Consider the following 23,061-nt stretch of genomic DNA (forward strand, 5'->3'; position numbering starts at 1 on the left):
TGGCTGCTCCTACTCTTCTCCAACTGCTAGTTCCACTGGGAAGGCGAGCGAGTATCCAATTCCTCCCCCATTCCCTCTCTCCTTACGGCTACGAGGGAAAGGGGAAGGATCCTACAGAGATTTCTCTGTAGGATCCCACGTTGGGGACTGCGCTACCAGGGGGGACCTTCGGGTCCTACCTGACGTAAGCCCCGGTCGTTGAGGAGGGATCCTGCCCCATTCTCGATTTCTACGGGAATCGAGAGGACCACCAGCCAATATCGTTTGACGAATTCGGTGGGGGTTTCGCAGACTGCTTAGAATTCTACGGAATTTCTAGCGCATTCAGAGTGTTAGAGTTTCTTACGATCTCCAAACACTTAGGCGAGACCACGGTCCAAAGTGAGCGAGACGAGAATCCCCGATATGTTACACGATAATCGGGAACCTCGCCTATGCTCGAATTCCTGGAATTTCTAGCATTAGGAAGAAGACTGCTGCTGAAAGAAGACTATCTCACAGTAGGGGACCAACCTGGAATAGAGAAGAACGGACGGGAATATCCAGTTTGGCTGGAACTATCGTCTTAGTATTCTGTTCACCATTGAAGCTTTCCTTCGAGGAAGACTTCTCCTTCACTCTCTTTAATAGAGAACGAAGGTGGTCGATCTCCAATCCTTATTTTGTTTTCTTGAAGGAAAGAATTTAGGATGGAGATCGTTGTTCAGAATCCTACAAATATACTACGTATATTAACCTCGCGACATGATTCTGCTAAGCAGTTGAATGGTCCGAGGGGTAGGCGCATATCCTGGTTATTCTACGGATTGCGACTTAGACGAAAAGTATTCTAATTGAACTGCAACCCGGGTTGCCTGCAACCTCCCAGGAGTTTCCAGTTTCAATTTTATATACTTATGGTGTTGTCACAACAACACCATTTAAGCTTTTATATACCGAAATTCGTTTCGCTTAAATATAATTGCTCGAGCATATCTTTTTATGCTCGGTGGTTCTAGCCGAACGCATTCCTTCGTGGAAAGGATTACTTGGCAACTCAGGATGACGAGTCAGCGACAGCTACTGCGTATTGAATTGCCCGAGGCATTTCAGTATCAGCTGCCGCTTTGAGATAGACGGTTGTTTATGTCTTTCTCACCTGCTTTGATTGAATAACAACCGTATCTCTGCCCAACAATCACGGACTTAAGTCTCTGATTAACGGGGATTCTCGCATACGTGAATGACCATCTACTGCTGAGAAACGCTAGTATTCATCGTCTTCGGTATTGCGAGAATTTTAAACAGAGATATCTATTCGACTCTCATCTTTCTGTTTACCGCACGGTAACAGAATTCTGTAATAGTCTCTTGCTGCATCGTATCCCGATAATGCGAATGATTTTTGCGGAATCTGAGTTTGTCCTCAAAATATCTTGTATTCGGAGGTGTACAATTGTTCATTGTTCACCCCGGATTAGCAGATGTATTGAAAGACATCGCCTACTCCCACACCTGCCAGCTCTACTTCCAAACGTTCAGCCCATGAGAAGCAGTTCTTCAAGCGGCTCTCCCCTGTGTTTCATTACTGAAGAACGCCCCGCTTTCATTGCACAACGGACAGCAATGAAATGGCGGTTAGCGTTTTCAGTCATTTGTAAGCACAGGTTTAGAATCTTGAGATTCCTTCTCTCGATTCAGCTGGAAGACGTAGGTTGCATTCATTGCCTACCTTCGTCTTCAACGTCACATAGTGTTGTTTCTCCTTAAGCTGAGATTCAACGTCTATGAGATTTTCTTGCCATCAGGGACCTCGGTCTTTTGAAGGCAATTGACTTTCGCCTTTTGAGCTTATGCATTAAGAGAATCATCGCCGCGCCGTCCGGCATCGGTGACTAAACAAATATTTTATTTGTTTGGTCTCTCAGCATAACTCTTTAAAGGGCGAAGGTCCAACGTGGACTTACCCAGGATGCTTGGACAAACTTGCCTCTACTGATTCCGAACCAGTCAGTCGGCAGCTGTCAGAGCGCCCGAGTCAGTTACGAACTATGCTGTGGACTTAGTTCGGTTGTTCCAGAGCAATCATTACTTCGTCTTAATAGCTTGTCAGTATGAGTACTGTACATAACCAAAGTCGAGAAGAGGGATAGGTCATACGACTATTCCCTTCTTTTCGTCTTAGGTAACTGCATGACTTCTCTTGAGAAGTCAAGCACAAAGGGATGGGGATTTGTGACGCTCGATTTCGTACCGATCTTCGTAGCGAAGACTCAGAACCCTTCGGTAACTGACGATTGGTTCGAGTCCTTCACAATACCCTCCCTAATGGACGTCACCGCCTCCGATACGAAGGCTATGCTGCTTTGTCCTGTGAAGGTGCGACGGAGCTGTCTGAAGAAACTCGACACCCAGGATGAGTGTGGACGCCTCTTCATCATTCTCTCGCGTTCCGCAAGAACTTCTCCGTGGCGCAGGTAATGAAGGCAGGCGCCTGGTCCAACCGGACCGCATGCACCTCCTTCTACCCTCAGGATATTGCCCACAGTTCCTTGGATCTTTTTCCTTGGGAACCGTGGGGTGGTTGCTCAACACGTTGTGTAGTTAACCCAGACCCTCGCAGGCTGAACAGCATCGAGTCCTGGTGTGACCCGTAAGAATGGATGAGGAATGAAGAGTGTGACTGGCTCCTCTTCCCATCTTTTTCTTCCCTCTACCTTTGGGTAGAGGGACACGGTCGTCACCCTGCTGGGTAAGGACGAGATGCAGGTGAGCTACTCAATAGAGCACCATCCTATCCCTTTCAGTAGGGATAGGAGTAAATATCCACCACTTCCTCCAACAAGGGGGAGGAAGTGGATGCCAAATTGAGACAAACCCATCATTTTATGATTGTCTCTTGCAAACAGGAACAAGTTCTTGCTTGCTGGTACGAAGAGATACGCTTGCCTCTCTCTTAGTACTTGGCCCAGAGGTCTGACCATTGATCCTGCGGTGCACACCCCGATCAATCGGACAGAGGTTTGGATCCCTCCCTTGCTCTTACGACCAGGGAGGCACTCCAGGGTTGGACGAACACCAGTCTGTTCACCAAAAAGACTCAGATTCCTCCCACCAAGAAGTGAGTCTTCCTATTGTTAAAGGACCGAGGGTTTGTATTACGTATCGGAACAAATGACAATTTGTCGAAAATTGCATTTTTCCTAACTATACAAACCTGAGGTCCTTTACATATAGTCCCACCTCATGCCACCCCTCACTCTGCAACTTTTTGCATGGGCCTAAAGCAAAAGTGATTCTTCACCTCTCGGGCGCGGGCGCGCGCACGATCGGACAAGCAGTTAACTACCGTTCTCCCCTTGTTCGAAGCTTACGACCGTCCCAGCTGCCGCTAGTTACCTTCCTATTGTTAAAGGACCTCAGGTTTGTATAGTTAGGAAAAATGCAATTTTCGACAAATTGTCATTTTCTGGTTAGATTACAACGCAAATTCCAAGTATCCAAAGAGAGACATTATCCAGTAATTTGATCAGAGAGAGAGAGAGAGAGAGAGAGAGAGAGAGAGAGAGAGAGAGAGAGAGAGAGAGAGAGAGAGAGGCGTCTTCCGACGCTCTGAGTTAATGACAGAGAAGTGTTCGTTTTGTTAAACGGCCTCTGACTCATGCCAGTAAATGTTTTGTTGATACAAATAATATAAGCCTATTTAAAGATACGTTTACTTTAATTAGTCTATATGATACGTAAATAGTAATCAACTGTTCTTGTAGCCCTCTAGATTTGGCAAAATCGAAGTATCCAAAGAGAGACATTATCCAGTACACTGAAACCTTGACAGAGAGGATGATGCTTTTTGCCCCATTTTGGCCTTCGAGAGGCTGGATTCACAGAGGTTAAGTCCTTCTCACAGCACTTTCCTTAAGACTTTTCCAAGATAGTCGGTATATTCTATCAGCATCACTTGGAAATGTACCTTAAGAACCTCTCCCCTCTGAGTCTGTCTGCGTGCAGACTGACAAGAAGTTGACTTGAATGAGAGGATTTTTCAAGGTGAATGACAAGTGTCATGGCCAAGACATAGGAGTGCTGCAGATCATGCTGGGTTGGATGAGGAAACTGTCCTCTTCCGATACCTCTGTGACCCACATAACGATCTTTCTTCCCTTTCTGAGAGAAGAATCACCGTTGTATTTATATATCTACTATCAAAGAATACAGTAACAGGCTATACTCTGTCTCTACAAAGGAACTTAGAGATAGCAGAGGACTAAGATCTTTGGGATCTTAGACGATACCTCAAAATGAGGCCAAGAGTAGGATATCAAGTACTTCGAGTGGGATCTTTTCGTGGCTAGCAGATTCCATGTTCCGACAAGTTGGAACTTCTCCTCATCAAGCTTCTTTGAGAAATTTTATGAGGGAATTCATTGTTTCTCTTGGCCCTACCAACTGCCAAGAGGACAAGTGAATTGTTTGTGTATTGGAATCTCGCATCAGATTCAATAGAGACTCGGCGATTGGTTCTTGCCAGAATAGTATGTCTGACAAAGAACAAAAACCCTCTAATCCTGGCTCAGAGCTTTGAAGTCAAGGGACTTTCCCAGTGCATACGGGAAGAGGTAGAAGGTTTTCTTTGCCCAGGTAGGACAAGTACGTTTTATCTTCAGAAGGAGAAATGCTTTAACGTTTGCCTACAGAGTCGTTGGGATGCGATGAGGGCTCGAAACGCTTCCCAGAAGTTACTCAGAGGGACATGATAAGAGCTAAGAAAGTCGGGGTTTGCCCACTTTTGGCTCGGAGTCTCCTTCGACTTCCAGGCTCCTTCCCCTCCTTCGGGTAAGGAGAGGGAAGATTCTGCAACGAGAAACCTCCTCAACAGGTAGGAATAGATCTCGTTAGCAACGGAAGTACTCACGAAGGATCCTCAGCGGAGGAAGACTCTGCTCTCTCGTCCTGTTTAGATATCCTATAGTCTACTGGATGTAACTGGTTACAAGCGCCTCCCCTCGTCCTAGGCCAGAGGCTCCAGGTGGAAGAGATCCTTCCACCATTCTCCAGTCTCCTGATAAACTAATGTAGTTTGTTCAGGATCCTCGGGCAATGAAGCGCCAGTCAGGCGCCAAATGCCAAACAGGCGAAAAATGCCAGAGGCAGACAGCTCGAATGAACGCGTTTATTGTCTGATGCGGAGAAGGAGCGGGCCTCGCTCCAGAGGCGAACAGATCGGACAGGTGAGAGTGTCCGATGTGGACATCGCCAGCCAGCCTCGAGACTCCACCCAAGCTCGAAGCTCCAGCAAGTGGGGAGGAGCCAGCCGGGCGCCAGGCGCCAGAAGCGCCAGCCAGGCGCCAAAAAGCGCCAGAAGCGCCAGCCGAGAGTAATGCGCCAGCCAGGAGCAAGGTGCCAGCCAGGCGAGAGGCTTCATCCAGAAGAGAGATCTATATCAAAGAATGCCCTGGCCTTCTTTGAGACAAGTGTGATCTCCAAAGCACTTGATAAGTGCCTTAATGATTCCTTCAAACAGCTGAGAATTAAAAGCGCATGAAGTGCGAGCTTTTGCGAATTCTTGTATTAATAAACATTACCTTAATATAATTTATCTAGCCCTAAATCCCCAAAAACCGCACCAAAATTTACCACATTGGCAACCCTGTTACCTCCTATTCTGTCCGCCAGTTGGCAACACTGTCGTTGACAGATACGAAAACCTTCCCTCAAATCAGTTGTTAACGAGCGCCCGTGTTGTTTACATCACGGTCGCTCTTTATAAATTTCCTTAAACATTTTTGTGCCTTTAAAGCTTTCATTATTTGTTAAGTGAGACTTTATATGAATTACCACTCACGCATTACATCACGAAATAGTGAATTAACTTTGATTACTGTTGTGGTTCTTATCTTAAATTACGAACTTTTGCGCGACCCGGAACTACTGACCTGTCCAATTCTACAATGGATTACCAAGAAATTACGATGCTTTCTTCTGCCAGCAACATCAGGAACTGCCCGGTTTGTGGGACAAGGATGAGTAGCAGGGAGTATGAACCCCATGACATTTGTAGCTCTTGTCGTGGACAGGTTTGTGACTTGACTTCTCGTTGTGACGTATGTAAGCCCTGGTCTGACGAGGATATGACTGCTTATATGAAACGCCAAACAATCATGCAGCGTAAAAGATCGGTTAAGGAGAAAAAGAAATCGATTGCTAGAACTGTATCTAACGAATTCTTTGACTTGGGCGCTCATGGTTCTGGCTCTTCGGTTTCGGTATCGTACGACTCCGATTCCGAATTAATTGATGCTTTGCCCCCTGTACAACCGGTAATTAGTGAAGTTATTTCTGATGTGGATTCAAAGATTTTGGCAATGGAAACTACCTGGAAACAGAATTTTAAGAAATTACAGCTTAGTCTAGATAGAGATATTTCAGCTAAGTTTAACAATCTGTCAGAGAATTTTCAAGAAGCCTTTACTAGAATGTCTAACACACTTTTAGATTCATTTTCAGCTCCTCGTCAGGTACCTGTCGACAGCACCATGGGTAAAGGTGCGACAGATACCCCGGCTTGTGAACCCCGTCGTGGCGAAGGCCTAGGGGGGATCCGGTCCGGGCAGGTGCCTAACGAATCTTTACCCAACGTGTCCCCTGTTAGTCCCGTAACAGTGCCAAAGGGCGCTTATTTAGGAGAAGGGGGGAGGGATATTAGTGTCAGACCTAAGATAGCTAGTCGTCAGGATTTTACTTCAGGGGAAGTTTCTAAGTTAGGATCTGACGATGATGATGACGCGGATTCGTGTGATATTGATGTTTCCTCGAATGGATGTCATGATGTAGAATTCAAGAAACTTTTTGATTTGATTTTGAGTTTTCTTCCTCAGGCGAGGCCTAAAGAGCAGAAGCAGCCTCCGCCTCGTTGTATTTACAGAAAGGGATTTTTCTTGACGGTCCTTCCCGGTCACGGGAATTTTTACGTTTTTCCCTTTGCCCAGAGGTTCGCGAGAGTGAGGGCGGACGTTGCCGCTAAACTTTCGAAGGTGATCAGGGAAGGGAAGAGGAAGCTCTCTTCTCTTCTACGACACCGGAGAGGAGTTTACCAGGTGGCGGATGATTCTTCATTCTCTCGACCCCCCAAGCCAAATCCTGATTTTGTCCGACTTTCAAGTCAACCCTTGCCTTCTAAGGCTTCGGTCTCTGTCTCAATTGAAGATTTTATTGCTATGGAGTCTGTTATGAGCTCCTTACAATAAGCTCAATCCTTCAATATGTGGGTCCTCGGAGGGCTTTTAATGTATATCAAGGACTCCGGGTTTGTTCCTCCTGATGCTCCTCTTTTTGAGAAATTCTGCTCATCCATTTCAATCGCTTCTGTACATCAGAACGAGCTTGCTGCTTCAATGCAGGCCTTTCTTGTTTCTCTAAGGCGTAACCTGTATTTGTCGCAGTTACCCTCCTCTGTATCGGAGATTCAGAGAACCCGTCTGTTGTCCTCTTCTCCTTTTGGCGATTTCCTTTTCGATATTTCTGTGCTTTCTGAGGTTTTGAAGGAACATCAAGGTGATGCCTCTTCCCAAGCTCACTGGGCCTTATCAAGAGCTTTTTCCTCTGGTCTTCCAACCATTCCTTCAAGGAGTAAGCGTAAGTTTAGGACCAGATCTGTACCTTCTGCTCCAGCCCAACAACCTCCTTCTGGCTCTTTTTTTCCAGAGTACATCTCAGGTTGCTGGTGCCTCTTCTTCATCCTCTGGTGCTCACCCTTTGAAACGCGGGAGAGGTTCTTGGCGTGGCTCTAAGGGCAGAGAAAGAGCTCAACCTCCAGGAGGACCTTCTTCTTCTTCTTCTTCTTCTTCCTTGTCTCTGCTTAAGAATTTTCGGAAGTAGGAGTCATCACCTCGCCTGGAGACCGCAGTAGGAGCTTGTCTCTCCCGCCATTGGTCAGCTTGGCAGGGGAGAGCGGTGGATGCTTGGGTGGTGGAGGTCCTGAAGGAAGGTTACGAGATCCCTTTTGTTTCCAGACCTCCACTTTCCAATCGTCCTCTCGAGTTCAGCAGAGTTATTCCCCTCACTCAATCAGGGGTCAAGCCTTGGAGAAGGAGCTTTCGGCCCTCTTGGAGAAGGATGCCATAGAGCGAGCTCCTCCTTCTCCCGGGTTTTACTCTCGGATGTTTGTAGTTCTAAAGGCCTCGGGTGCCTGGCGCCCCATCATAGATCTTTCGGTTTTGAACAAGTTCATTCTAAAGTCCAAGTTCAGGATGGAGACGGTCCAGACGGTTCTTGCATCCGTCAGGAGGGGGGACTGGATGATTTCCATCGATCTGCAGGATGCTTATCTGCAAATCCCCATCCATCCAAGAAGCAGACCTTATCTTCGGTTTTTCACGGACTCGGGAGTTTTCCAGTTCAAGACTCTTTGTTTCGGCCTCACCACTGCTCCACAGGTCTTTTCTCGGGTGATGGCTCCTGTTTCAGCTATTCTGCATCAGTTAAATGTAAGGATGCTTCGGTATCTGGACGATTGGCTAGTCCAGGCCGAATCTCTAGAGAAATGTCTCCGGTCGAGGGAGATAGTTCTGTCTCTTTGTGTCGAGTTGGGCATTCGTGTCAACTTCAACAAGTCCAATCTAATCCCTTGCCAGATCATGACTTATCTGGGGATTGTTTTGAATTCCCAGATTTTGAGGGCTTCTCCCGCTCAGAAACGAATAGACAAGCTTCTGAGTCTGATCGAAGAATTTTTGTCCTCCGTAACGCAGCCAGTTTCTTTGGAGGTCTCTCCTGGGCCATTTGTCATCCCTCATCCAACTGGTTCCCGGAGGTCGTCTCAGAATGAGGTCCCTTCAGTCGACACTTCGTCAGTCATGGGATTTCGTGTCCGAGGACACGATAGTCGCCTCTTCTCCACAATGTCGGAAGGATCTCCATTGGTGGATGCAAGTTCACCGCCTCAAGTCAGGGACATCTCTTCTTTCGGTTCCTCCGGACCTAATGTTTTGGTCAGACGCCTCGGATCAAGGTTGGGGCGCACACCTGGGCTCCGAAGCCGCTTCGGGCCTTTGGTTAGAGGAGGAGAGGATCATGTCAATAAATTGGAGGGAACTGAGGGCAGTGTACCTAGGCCTTCTTTCATTTCAGGAACAACTGTTGGAGTCGGTTGTCGCGATCTTTGTCGACAACACCACAGCAGTCTCGTACTTGAGAAACCAAGGCGGCACACAGTCGGATCTTCTCACTCAAGAAGCCCGATCAATCCTGTGTTGGGCAGAAGACAGGGGGATTACGTTGGTCCCTCAGTTTATCCTGGGCCATCACAACGTCTTAGCAGACGCCTTGTCGAGACCAAACGAAGTTCAAGAGTCGGAGTGGACACTTTGCCAGGAAGTCTTCGACAGCCTCAGGAAGAAATGGCCTGTCACAGTCGATTCGTTTTGCCATCCCCACTGAATTTTCGGTGGCCAGATATTCTTCGCCCCTTACCAGACTCCTCAGAGTGCCGGGACAGACTCTCTTTTGCAGGACTGGGAGGGACTTCAAGCCTATGCTTTTCCTCCGTTCTCTCTGGTGAGGTCAGTCCTCAACAAAGTGAGGGCAACCAAGCGTCTGGATCTCACCTTGATCGCCCCCTTCTGGCCACAGAAGGAGTGGTTTCCCGACCTTCTGGAAGCACTGGTGGAACCCCCCATTCGCCTGCCAGAGAGACCAGATCTTCTCAAACAACCCCATTTTCATCGGTTCCATCAGAGGCTCCACATGCTTCATCTTCATGCCTGGAGACTGTCAGGAGGTTCTCCAAGCACGAAGGGTTCTCCTCCAGAGTGGCGCGACAGTTGGCTCTTGCCAGACGGCAATCAACCAGAGTAAATTATCAGGCTAAATGGTCGGTTACAGACGTTGGTGTAAGTCTCAAGGACATTCAATTTCTAGACCTTCCTTACCGAAAGTAGCAGAGTTTTTAGTTCATTTACATCATGACAGGGCCCTGTCACCTTCGTGCATTAAGGGTTATAGGTTTATTCTTTCCTATGTTTTTAAGGCAAGGCTCCCTGAGATCTCTTCATCTTATGTCATTAGAGATTTACTTCGATCTTTTTCCCTATCTCGACCCAGGCGGCAGTGTTCGCCTCCGACATGGGACGTTAACAAAGTCCTTCAAGCCTTAAGGTTCCCTCCGTTTGAGCCTCTGAATTCTGCCAAATTTAGGGACCTCTCTTCTAAGACACTCTTCCTTGTCTCATTGGCTACAGCCAAGAGGGTGGGTGAACTGCAAGCACTCTCTTTTCTGGTTGCCAGATCTGGACAAGACATGATTTTGTCATACCTTCCTGAATTTGTCGCAAAGACTGAATCGTCTGATAATCCCATTCCCAGGTCTTTCGTACTGAAGTCGCTGGTCGACTTTGTTGGTAATTTAAATGAGGAATTAGTTCTTTGCCCTGTTAGGGCGCTCTCATGTTATTTACGCCGCACGAAGGACATTCAGGGTCGTCCCCGTCATCTGTTTGTTTCACCCCGAAATGTCAAGAGACCTATTTCAAAGAATGGTGTATCCTTTTTTCTCAGAGATCTGATCGTTAAAACTGGTGGTTCGGCTGCTGGGGAAGACCAGACGCCGAGAGCACACAGTATTAGAGCAGTTGCTACATCAGTAGCTTTTATGAAGAACGTCTCAGTCGTCAAGGTGCTTGAGGCGGCGACTTGGCGTTCTAATTCTGTTTTTGCCTCTTTTTACTTGAGGGATATTTCTCTAGTTCTAGGCGACCTTCGTTCTTTGGGCCCGTTGGTGATGGCAGGACAGGTCGTCAGACAGGAGAATTAGGTAGTCTTCCTGTTTTACGTTTGGTTGCTACCTGTATATTATTCATTAATTTTTGTTTTGTTGTATATATTTTTTGTTTTTGTATTATAACCCATGGCAGTTTTTTGACGTAGTTATAATGGGAATTAGGCAGTTTGGTATTTAGGTGTTGTTGATGACAAGGACTGACTGCTTGGCAACTCATGCTGCTTCCATTGTCAGTGTGAAATGGTTCCAGCCACTGGGTTGTCGGCACTGGCGACTACGCTTCTCCCAGAGTCGATGCTGACCTAGGACTAGCCACTGGTTCGCTTGTCCTGACGACTCCTGCTTCTTCCACTGTCCTGGACAGGGAATTAGTCGATGGATCGTCTGCTGTCATCTGGTGACTCGCTCACCATCTACTTTTTGTCTCACCTGTTTTCTCGGAGTCAGACACTCGTGTGAGATCAGGCGACATTTAGTAGCCCTGAGTTTCTTGTTGACGAAGTCAGTTGCGTTGATACACCCCCGATGATCGTGTAACATGAGACCAGGTTGGACTGTCAGGCATTCGTCCTTCGGGACTGAATCGCCTTTTTGCTCCGCGCGCCTTTCTCTTGGCACCAGAAAGCTCGAGTTAGGAGTTGCTCATGAGCCGATTCGTTGCTGGCGACGTTGGGTTGCGTTGATACACCCCCAAGGTTTGCTTAGCTTTGAATCGGCCAGACAGTCCAGACACTCATCCTTTAGGGAAAGAATAGTGCTTGATAGTCTTCAGGGTGCAGCCTTGCTGTCCGCAATTCGTCTGACTGGTCACCTGGTCGGTCACCTGACTTTAGTACAGACGGACTAACTATGCACTTACTCCTTGTCCTGTGCTACCGCAGTTTGGTGGCATTATGGTAGGAGACTTTGAGTTGTTAGTATCTTAGACCTTGGGTTGAGTTTTGACTGCCTATGATATATATTTCTTTGTTTGTTTTCTCCTATTCTGTCCGAAGGGGAAATTGTATTCAGATTCCCTCCTCCTTTTCAATGTGGTTAATCGGGCTAGATAAATTATATTAAGGTAATGTTTATTAATATGGAATTTTTATTCTAAAATTAATATTAATAATACTTACCTGTATAATTTATCTAGTCCCACCCATCCTACCCCACGATCTGCCTATCACAACTGATTTGAGGGAAGGTTTTCGTATCTGTCAACGACAGTGTTGCCAACTGGCGGACAGAATAGGAGGTAACAGGGTTGCCAATGTGGTAAATTTTGGTGCGGTTTTTGGGGATTTAGGGCTAGATAAATTATACAGGTAAGTATTATTAATATTAATTTTAGAATAAAAATTCCATTCTTTCCATAACAATATGTCATAAAGGACATATTAGCTGTCACATACGGGAGATGCAACTCTGTGTTGACTTCCCATTACCCGAAGGATGTCAAGATAACCTACGAGAGATCCTTGTCTCTTGGTTCATACGTGTTTGCGGATACGTTGCTGGGATAGGGAGCTGATACTGATCCTTAACTAGTGAGTTAAATTTTATTTAATGTTGTGTTTTTCTTTGGGTTGTTTGAAAGGAGTTTGGGAATAACTCTTTTCAAATTAAGCACTAACCCTCGTGTTAGGATCAGGTGATCGGGATCGGTGTTGTGCTCCTTAATTATGCCACTAGGCATAGGTGTATTGTCATGTAAGTGGATAAGACCCCATTGACAAAGGCCATCAGGCTCTGTCGAGTAAGTGGATAAGACCCCATCGACAGACCCACAAGAACTCTTAGCCATAGGTCACATCCTCGCTGAGGCTCTTGAGGCGAAGCAGATTCCTAGGCATTAGCCATGGAATCTTCTGCCTAAACAAGTAGGAACCAAGGTTTTATTTATTTATTACCTACAATGTATGTTGTTTACCTGTATGTTCAGTAAATTGTTGTCTCTTACCCACCACCAATGGTGTGAATCAGCTAAGTATATATCTGACAGGTAAGTTGAATGTATAAAAATTATATTCTTATGATACAATAAAGTTTTATACATACTTACCTGGCAGATATATATGAATATGGCCCACCCAGCCTCCCCTCAGGAGACAAGTGGAAGAGAAAATCTGATAGAAAACGGGAATGGCAGGGCGGTAGATCACCTGACCTACCTGTAGCGCGTGCCGCGAAATTCGAATTTCTGTTGGGAAGACGGAGTCTATAGCTAAGTATACGTATATCTGCCAGGTAAGTACGTATGTATAAAACTTTATTGTATCATAACAATATCATATTTATACTCTCAGACACTTCCCTCTCAGTTTTAACTACATTTTAGAAATATTCGTCTGTCCAGTTTTAATCCCATTTTAAAGATACTCATCAGTCCTTAGATGGGTTATCATTCCATTTAAATTTTAGATATAGGCTAGCTATGCGGCATTTAAGAATTTAGATTGGGTGGTATGTTTAAAATGCTTAATGCTAATAAAAATGAAAACGAAAGTGCTGGATGGATGCAAAGTATGAATTTAAATTTTTGTATGATGGGCTATAATTTTGTATTTTTATGCAAATGTAGTCCCAGTAATGGATGGGAATCTTTATTGGGCATCTGATTGGGAGCTCATTTGTAGAGCAATAATTATTGCCCTGGTATCCATGTGCACTATCCATATCTAGTTTTTTCTTTTGATGTCTTCAACTAATGTTTTGGTGTCAAGATCAGATGTTATTTTTAAGGGGTTGTTTTTATCTAGAATCTATTGTGTTTATAATTTTGAATACTATATTTTTTCCAGAGAACAGAAAATATGACACGTGATGATATAATGGGCAAATTTGAGAAACTGGGTGGAATTTGTGATTGCCAGTCTTCCAGGTTGGTATAGAAATATTGTGCTTGTTTTGAAACATATATGAATCTTTGAAACTGGAATTGTGGTTAGATTTAAGTTTATATTGCTCCCATAGTGCACAATCCCATGAGTCAATAATTTTCACCTAGTAGTCTGGTTAAGTCATAAAATGATTATGATAAAGCATTAGAATGTTTTACTCCCCAGTAACACCTTCAGTCATTAATTCCTTTAGGCACTCCACCAGGTGTTTCATTCAGTTTTGACCAGTCTTAGTTTTCAGATTTGGCAGATAGTGCATATTAAACATCAATTGGTTTATTGAGAAGTATTACAACTACTTAAAAAATTTCATCAAAAATTTCAGTTTATATTCTAGGAACATTAGATTTAAGCCTTGAATCATTGATGGGTGAAAACGTGTACAAGATGTAGTTGGTATTATTCTTACATTTTCTTATCCCGTCACTCCCAAGTTTCTGAAATGAAAAAAGTAAAGGGATTGTTATTTAATATTTTAGCCAGATTCATAGCTTAGTCCAGCTTCATTGTAGGTGAAGAGGAATTAATGATATTGAAAATTAGGCAATGTTAACACTTGAAAATTTTAAGACTAGTAATCTCATATTCTTATTTCATTCTTATTTACTGATTTCATTTTATTTTACATGTTAGAAATTTTGAATTATTAATTGCAAGCTTGCTTTGAAAATTCAGATTTTATTTATTTTGGGGTTGACAGTTTTTTTTTTATAATGTCCCTTATTCATTTACCATAGTACGTATATCTTTAAGTACAACATAGGTGAATCAGTTGGTACTTCTTTACACTGATAAACTAACTTTATTTACAGAGATACTCTTATTTATGCAGCATCAGTAGAGTCAACTGGCATGACGGATGCAGTGGAAGTGCTTTCGGAAGTAATTTTGCGGCCCAGATTAACTGAAGACGAAGTAAGGAAGTTTAATTTTTCTTGAAATAGATACAGTATTTGGAATTCCCCAGTTACCAACTAAAATTATGTCATGGTAATTGTACTCTGTTAGTAAATTTTCTCTGGTTAGGCTGTTAGTGAATGTTTGTAGTAAAGATTTACTGGTATGATTATTTGAAAACTGATTATTTACTCGTTCATTGTTGACATTACCTTCAGCTATGTGTTTTGTTATTTTCCTTTGTGGCAGGGAACTTGATATCAAAAACCTGTTTGCCTCTTCTTTTATGGAGAAAATCAGATATGGCAATCATACAGAAAAAATGTCAGTCATAATACGATTGTATATACATCCTCTAGTCCATTATAAGGGTTTCTTTGTAGGGTTTTACTGCCTCCAGTATTCCATGTATGGGAAATTGTTGGGTCTTTGTTGCATCCATTTAGCCCATAACTGCATTGTTTTCTGCTTTTAATTTCGCCATTTCCTTTGGTCTCTTCTCGCCATGCAACCTAACTTTACCTTTGTTTTCCTCCAATTTTCAGTTCTCAATTAACAAATTCTTAGGCCAACTCTGAGTCATTCATCTCACTTAAGAATAAATTGTTTGGCCAGTTTCATGGTATTGTTGGATTGCGACTCATTGACCTTATTACACTAATTAATGACTGGCAGGTGGTGGTGTTTCTCCAAAGCTTCTGTGTATTTTTTTGTTAATAGTAGCAAAGTTTATTTCCTCCTGGAATGCGCTGAAAGATAGCACTGATATTTAAATTTGGCAGCCAAGCATCAAGGAATGTAACAGACTTTTGCCCCTATAGAGTTATAAATTCAAGATAATTATTTTTATGAGTATGTGCTAAAAGCTAGAATTCAAATATAGTACACATTTACTCGCATTCTCTTAATATATCTTGATATATTCCACTATATGCCTAAGCAGGAGATTGAAAGTCATATATTTTCATTTATTTATACTTTGGCTAAATGGCCAGCAAGGTCCTTATTTCTGCTGTATGTAGAACGTACTGGAAAGAACTATTACCTGCAGGTTTTTTTATGTTGAGTTTTCATGGGTGTATCCTTGAGAGTTATGAGTGTTTTAAAACTTTGCAGTGTGAAACAAATTATTTTATTCATTTTCACCTCTCAAACAGATTACAGATGCTCGAATGGCAGTGACCTTTGACCTCGAAGATCTTCAGTTACGACCTGAAAAAGATACTTTATTGATGGAAATGATACATGCAGTAAGTACAGAACAAGGTTGTTTACTTGGCATAAAGGAAAAAACCTGTGTCAAATATGAGTGTTCTGAACAGTGTAGAATACATAACTCAGAAAGAGTAACTCGCACCTTGTTAGAAGAATTAATTTAGAGTAAAAATATGACATCAAGCCACAAAGTCATCAGTAATTATTGTTGTCGGTGGGACCTCAGTTTGGCAGATAACGTGGGAATCTTCCCCTTTTGATAATGAACAAAATCTGTTAAATAACAAAGATTTACGTATAGCCTAAATGATATAGTTTCAATTTAGAATTGCTGTTTGGCTAGTCTGCAATTTTTCTATGATGTAAATTTATTAATAAAATTTGTAAAACATATTTTCCTTGAAGTCTTTTTTACGAAAGTACATTTTTAAACATTCAGTTTCTATGTAAGTAGCAGATAATGGGACAAAATGGAAAAGGCTTTGTGCCAGATTATACAAATCATATACGTATTTTTATTTTTTGCATCTTACACTTCAAAAGTATTTTCTTAGGGTACAATCTGTGCTGCTCACCAATGCGCACAAGCTTTGTTATGAGAAGCTTCAGTTAAATAATGTGATGTAATTCATTAATTATTTCAATGTATCAGTTATCTTGTTGCACAGATTTCCTAAATGTCTGACAAATATTAAATGTAATTTTGTAAGTGTAGAATGAAGGAATATTTTCTAAATGACTTCAGAGACCTGCGACATTATTTTATCATCTTTGAAGTTTTCACTCTTTTTGTCCATTACTATTGGTAATACTCTACTTACAAAAAACAGTGTAAATTTATGAGTATATACGTAGATAGAATTTTTTCGTTATTTGTATGATCAGTAGTCATAAGAGAAACAGTAATTTAAGTGTACGGTAGTCGTATATAAAGTGATGTGAATTTATTGAATAACATATAAAGATGACAGATTGGCTTATATACATTTTACATGCATGTTTATCTGCTAATTTTCCCTGAATTTCTGAAAATGCACTTTGAAACCAAAAGAAAATTCAATGAAAAGATACAAAATGACGAGACTATAATAAAATAAAATATCTTTTAAACTTCTTAGACACCCGTTATTGGAAATACAGTATATTATAATTGTTAGTGAAAGTTATCAAACTTTATTAATGCGTAATATTATGAATTTTGCCCATTAACAAGCACAGTAGTGTGTAATTTGACATGCTGTTTTAAGACGCCAATAAGTTCTGTAGTAAGATCTACTATACGTATAATTAGCATCAGTTTTTTATTAATAAGGAAATACATTTTTTCCAGACTGCATACAGAGACAATACACTCGGCCTGCCAAAAATTTGCCCTCCAGAAAATGTACTGAAGATTGATCAGTCAGTACTCTTCACATATTTGAAACAACACCACACTCCAAGCCGCATGGTTTTAGCTGGTGTTGGTGTGCACCATGATGAGCTTGTAGATGCAGCTCAGAGGTATGAGACAGTATTTTTGTTCTTGGCCATGGTCTTGTATGTAGTTTAAGTTTTCAACCATTATCCGTGTGGTTTGTTAAGAAAAAGGTTACAAGAAGTCATAAGCTACAAAATTTTATTTCTGCTGCTTTTTTTAAGTTTCTTTTGTTTTTATTTTTTTTAATATGTTCACAGTGAAAATAGTGGTACACGTTTTCTTTTTTACCTTGCCTTAGAGTCTGGCAAATTGGAGAATCATTGTTGACAAAGGAAATGGGGAGTTTTTAACAAGGCATACCTAACTGTGAAATAAAGATTCACGGTTGGAGAGTGCTAGGAAGTTTATACAGTGAGGCATTGATAATTAGTTATTAGGATTTTTAAAACTTTAATTGACAAATTTTGTGTAAATGTTTTCATAACCAACCTTACATTAATCAATATCTGAGTAGAATTGTAACATATCCCAAATTTTAAGTTGATTAGGTAAAATACAGAACATAAGATTTTTAGCATAAAGTTTGAGTTTGGAATTAAGGGCTAAATCTCTTAAACTTCCATGCTTATCTTTTGAATTTATATAATAAAACCAATGTCATTCGTAATAATCCCAAATTATAGGTTATTGTATTTTGAGGGAACGAGGTTTTAACTGCACAGTATTTAGAAATAAAAAATTTGAAATCACAGTTTATTAAAGTTTATTTTTTGTCCATTCAAGGTTTTGAACCCTGAGAGGTAAAGCTGCAATGAAAACTTAATTTCTGGGCTCAGCTCGTGTCGCTGCGCGAAATATCCTTTAATCTATTATTTCTAGGGTAAATGTACTAACACATACCAGAGAATAAATAAAATAAAGAAAAAGGTCAGTATAACTGACTCGCTCACCCTCCAAGAGGGTGTCGGTATGAACACTAGGCGAGTGAGACCACTACCACGAGCCAAATGCCAATAGAAATCTCCCACTACAAAAACCCTCCATGAGGGGAGCCGACCCACAGAGTGAGCAGCTCGAACTACTACTACTCCATCCCATGCTGCCGACTGCTGCGCCTCTGGTGGCCATCCTTTTCAGTTAGCGCACACGAGTCACACGTGCTATTTTCTCTCTGTGTTTTTTTGTGCCCTTTCGTTGGATTTATCTATAATGGAGCGTGCAGCTATCGCAGCAGCTAAGTTAAGTACTCAGTATTTATGGTTAGTTGGTTTTTTCCGGCCCTGAGACAGTATTTGCCGTTTTTTAGGTATAAATACGAACTCTGGGTCGGAAGCATGGCAGCATGGTTCTGCCTCGTGGTGGGTTCGTTCTTGGTCTCCCATACCTAGAACATCCCCTTATCTATGTACGCTCTATATTAATTATCCGTTTTACTTAGGGTACTGTCTACTCAGGTTTGTCATGCATGCATGTCTTTTACCTTATGTAGGCTTCTTCTATCCAGACCCTAGTCCCGGCTCTTAGTATCGGCCTCTGACTAGCTTTGAGTGGTAGACTTACCTTCGGGTTAGTCGTACACTCCTGGATTTTTTCTCCTACTATATTGCTTTCTTTCTTTTATTTTTATTTAATTATACTATGTATTTTGTTATAGTTAGGTTAGTTAGGCGTCTGGCTTAGCCTAGGTCCTGGCTCATTGAGCCTATACTACCGCTCATCAGTTCGGTTGCTTCCCTATAGCATCTCTCTGATCAGTTGGTTTTGGCCCAGTGGGCCTATATGCTACTGCTTTTCAGTTCAGTTGCTTCCCGATAGCATCTCTCTGATCATTTGGTTTGTCCTAGGCTTAGTTGTCTTGTTTTGGTCTTACCGCCTCGTGGTCTCTACGTGATCACGAGACAGCCAGACGCCTGCCCAGTCACCTTTCCCCCCCCTCCCGCTCTTCCATAGAGTCGGGGGAGGGTGGGTCGGTCTGCCCATGCTCGCTCCACATACCCGAGCCTGCCTCCCTCTCTCCCCCCAGGCGGAGGGGCTAGGGAGACGGGACAGACCCAGACTGGACTCGACCTCTCCGGCTTCTCGGTCCGGCCGGGTGGTAACGTGGTGGGGGGTACTGGCCTTTCCCCCCATCCGTTGCTACCTTGTCGCTCCGTGCTAGCTCGAGCCTGTATGTCTTCTCGCTCTTTCCCACCTTACTAGGGCTCCTTTCCTGATCGGAGTCCTGGCATCCAGCGGAAAGATGTTAGTCCACCCAGTAGAGTGGACCGGAACATACAGTGGGTCCCTGCTAACCTTACCGTATTGCTGAGTTACTACACTCCGCTACGCACTGGACTTGGTCCGGTTCGTTTGAGTTTTAGGTTTAAGTGTTATTAGATTAACTATAAGTTTATCTTAAGTACCTTAAACCATCCCCCCCTCCCTTACATGTCTTACCGGATCTCTCCGGGATTATAGCCTATTCAGGCGAAGCAGGGAGGGGTTATGCCCAAATTTTTTTCCGAGCTCCGGCATGCAACGGAGGTTCTTCTGTCCTTTAGCCTGTAAGTGATATTCTTTAAGATACTCATGTGTCTTCCCACTTACAGGCCACCAACTGTGAGCATCCGGGATGCGCCGCCACACTTCAGGACCCATGTGGACACGAAGTTTGCCGGTCCCATGCTCCATGCGCGACTCCGCACGGGGACATCCAGGTCTGGTACCATGAGACGTGTACCATATGTTACGATCTGGTGAGCCAGCTTTTAGAAGGGGTAAGTATTCCATCTCCGGTAGCTGCTCCGCTTCTGTTTTAGTGCTTAAGTTTTCATCATTCACTTTAACTTAAGGCATCTAAGTTTAAGTTATACTTTAAGTTTTAGTTTTAAGTGATTCTTAAATCTAATCTACGCCCTCTCTTCAGGCGCCGGCAGTGAGGGATACCGCACTGGCAACCCTGCGGGCCTGGGTCGGCGGTTTTGGGAAGAACGCCGCCAAGGGTATGCCCTACATCCTAGAGAAGCGGTTGGCGGTATTAATCTTCCCCGGAGGCAAGGCGACAGGATACGTCGACCCAGTAGAGGCGGCCCCGACTATCGCCTTCATCCAACAACAGCTGGCTGCCTCATTAACTGACCAAGACCAGGATATCTCCACGGACGTCGCGACTTTAGATATTAATGTGGAACCTATGGTAGGTGTAGACGACCTGTTGGTCGAGGTAGGTAAGGTGGACACCCAAGGGTCACCCTTGGGCGTAACTGTTTCTTCTACTCCTGCAACCTCTCCATCCTTCCAAGGCTTTACAGGTGATGAATTGTATACTCCTCCTGACGCTTCGGTTAGACCTAAGGTCAAGGGTCAAGCAGTGAAATCCTTGACTAAGACGTCGTCGTCGTCTAAGAAGACGACCTCGGCTTCATCCTCCTCGCGTAAGTCTCCGGCTGGGAATCCCGGAGCAGACAGGTCTAAAGCTTCTAGCTCCGGCTCTAAGTCCTCGAGGAGTAAATCCTCCAGAGAGAGATCTCGCACTCCGGCAGAGTCACCAGTTCCGCTACCCTTGGTTCCGATTCAGAGCCACCCCTCCACCTCCGCAGCAGCTCCGGCCTTGGACTCCAATGCTGGCCTGTTGCAACAGGTGGGCGACCTGGTTGGGTCCCTAAAGAGTAGCATGGAACAAATGATCTCTCGATTGTCGGATAGGATTACTTCCCAAGACTCCATTATAGCCGGACTGAGAGAAGCCCCTCTAGCCTCTCCTCCACTTTCCAATACGAGTGGAACTCAGCTTCCTCCGTATGACTCGCTACCTCCGTTCTCGATGAACAACCCATGGAGAGTAGCGTCATACGCCCCCTTCCAAGACGGTCTCATTTCTATACCGGAATTTGGAACTCGAAGGATAGAGGACTTCGAGTTCTACCCGGAAGACCTCCAGCCTCCGTTCATAGGCTACACAAGGCTCACAGCTTCAGCCATGGTTCGGGATGATAGGGTACCAAAGGAGACAGTCCTCTATTCACGAGACCAGGCTCAGAGAGAATGGCTCAGGTGTTTAGAGGACATGGATTGTTCTAATACCAAGATACAACCTTTTAAGAGTCCCTTTACCATTTTCACAATGGATGAGAGTACCCCGCTCCCGTTCCTGACAAAGATCGCGAGGTCTACCATAACCAGCGGCCCAGAAGGGGGAACCCATGCCTCAATTGAAGGAAGCAGATCCCACATCTCCGTTACTCCCCTCAGCCGGAGAATTGTGGGAAGACTTGCCGAACACCTTCTCAGCTGGCAAACTCAAACCGGACTGTGCTATGGAGCAGTTTGGTGAAAAGCTACCCAGGCTCCCAGATAGCCTTATTCAGGCTGAATTTGACGCGAAATCGCGATTAGCCAGATCAATTAATTCTATGGCTATGACCGAGGTAGCAACCATAGCCTATGGCTCAGAACCGCTTTTTAAGCTCATGACCAAATCCCTGACTCAAACGGTACAGTCAGATATGTTTGAGTTTGCCACTGCTAGAACGAATTGTAGGAAGCATGTCCTACAAGAGGCAACCATTCGGCATGAGCCGAATAGGTTACTCTCGTCTAACATCTGGGAGCAGATCTCTTCCCAGAAGCATGGTGAAGGAAGTCCAGTCAGAGGCTACGAGGCTGAACCAGAGCCTTAAGGACCGTTGGGGCCTTACGGCTAAGAGGAGGCAAGACCTAACAGCTAAAGGTAAGGGACAGAGGAAACCCAGGCGTTTCCAACCTTACCAGAAAAAGCAGCCACGCTTTCCTCAGCAAGTTCCAGCGGTGCCCTTAGTGCAAACAGCCCAACCTTCCACTTCTAAAGCTCAATCACAGCCAATTTATGTGATATCCCCTCAGCCTCAGCCCTCCACCTCTTACGCCATCTCTCCAGCTTACAATCAAGCCTTCGAGAGTCAAGCTTCACAGAAGTATGACCGCTCGGTAAGGGAGGCACCAGAGGTAAGCGTTCCTTTCGTGGGAGAGGATCGGGAGGAGGCCCCTTTAATAGGGGAAAGCACTTCAGAGGAGGCAGAGGCGGTTACCAGAACCAATGAAGAACTTCAGGTAGGAGGGAGGCTGTTTCACTTTCGCCACCGGTGGAACTTCAGCGAATGGGCTCAGAGCATAGTGTCAAAAGGCTGGGTTGGAGCTGGTTGACGAACCCACCTCCATTCAGACCTTTCCGTCAACTTCCTTCCAAGGAATTGACAGAGTACGCGGAGGACCTCCTTCAGAAAGGAGCTATAGCGAGAGTCAAGAGATTAAAATTTCAAGGTCGCTTGTTCAGCGTGCCAAAGAAAGGCTCACAAAAAAGAAGGGTAATCTTAGACTTGTCCCGCTTAAACTTAGCCATCCGCTGCGACAAGTTCAAGATGCTCACGATCTCGCAGGTGCGGACCTTACTTCCCCGTGGGGCCGTCACCACCTCTATCGATCTTACAGACGCCTACTATCATATCCCTATTGCAAGACACTTCCGTCCGTATCTGGTTTCAAGATAGGAGACCAGACATTCTCCTTCAAGGTAGTTCCCTTCGGACTCAACGTGGCACCCAGGGTGTTCACGAAGCTAGTGGAAGTGGTAGTGCAACAACTCAGGACACAAGGGATTATGGTAGTAGGGTATCTCGACGATTGGTTGATCTGGGCTTCAACAGTCGAGGAATGCAACAGAGCTACACAAAGTGATTCAGTTCCTGAATATCTAGGCTTCAAGATAAACAGGACCAAGTCAAGACTCACTCCAGAGTCAAACTTTCAGTGGCTGGGCATTCAATGGAATCTATCCTCCCATACTCTGTCGATTCCATCAACCAAAAGGAAAGAAATAGCGAAGTCAGTCAAGCAATTTCTAAGTCACAAACTGGCGTCAAGGAGGACTCAGGAAAGGA

At 44.1% G+C, this 23,061-nt stretch overlaps 1 protein-coding gene across 2 annotated transcripts in view; it reads left to right on the forward strand.

The window, feature by feature from the left end:
* LOC135206171 (mitochondrial-processing peptidase subunit alpha-like) overlaps positions 1-23,061 on the forward strand; it is a 98,400-nt gene that overhangs the window by 47,309 nt on the left and 28,030 nt on the right. For both annotated transcript variants that reach the window (XM_064237466.1, XM_064237465.1), the window contains exons 4-7: positions 13,537-13,616; positions 14,448-14,550; positions 15,690-15,782; positions 17,078-17,250. In XM_064237466.1, the coding sequence (XP_064093536.1) occupies positions 13,537-13,616; positions 14,448-14,550; positions 15,690-15,782; positions 17,078-17,250 (449 nt within the window). The remainder of the gene's footprint in view (positions 1-13,536; positions 13,617-14,447; positions 14,551-15,689; positions 15,783-17,077; positions 17,251-23,061) is intronic.

This window comes from Macrobrachium nipponense, chromosome 29, assembly GCF_015104395.2.
Source record: "Macrobrachium nipponense isolate FS-2020 chromosome 29, ASM1510439v2, whole genome shotgun sequence".
Taxonomy (NCBI): Eukaryota; Metazoa; Arthropoda; class Malacostraca; order Decapoda; family Palaemonidae; genus Macrobrachium; species Macrobrachium nipponense.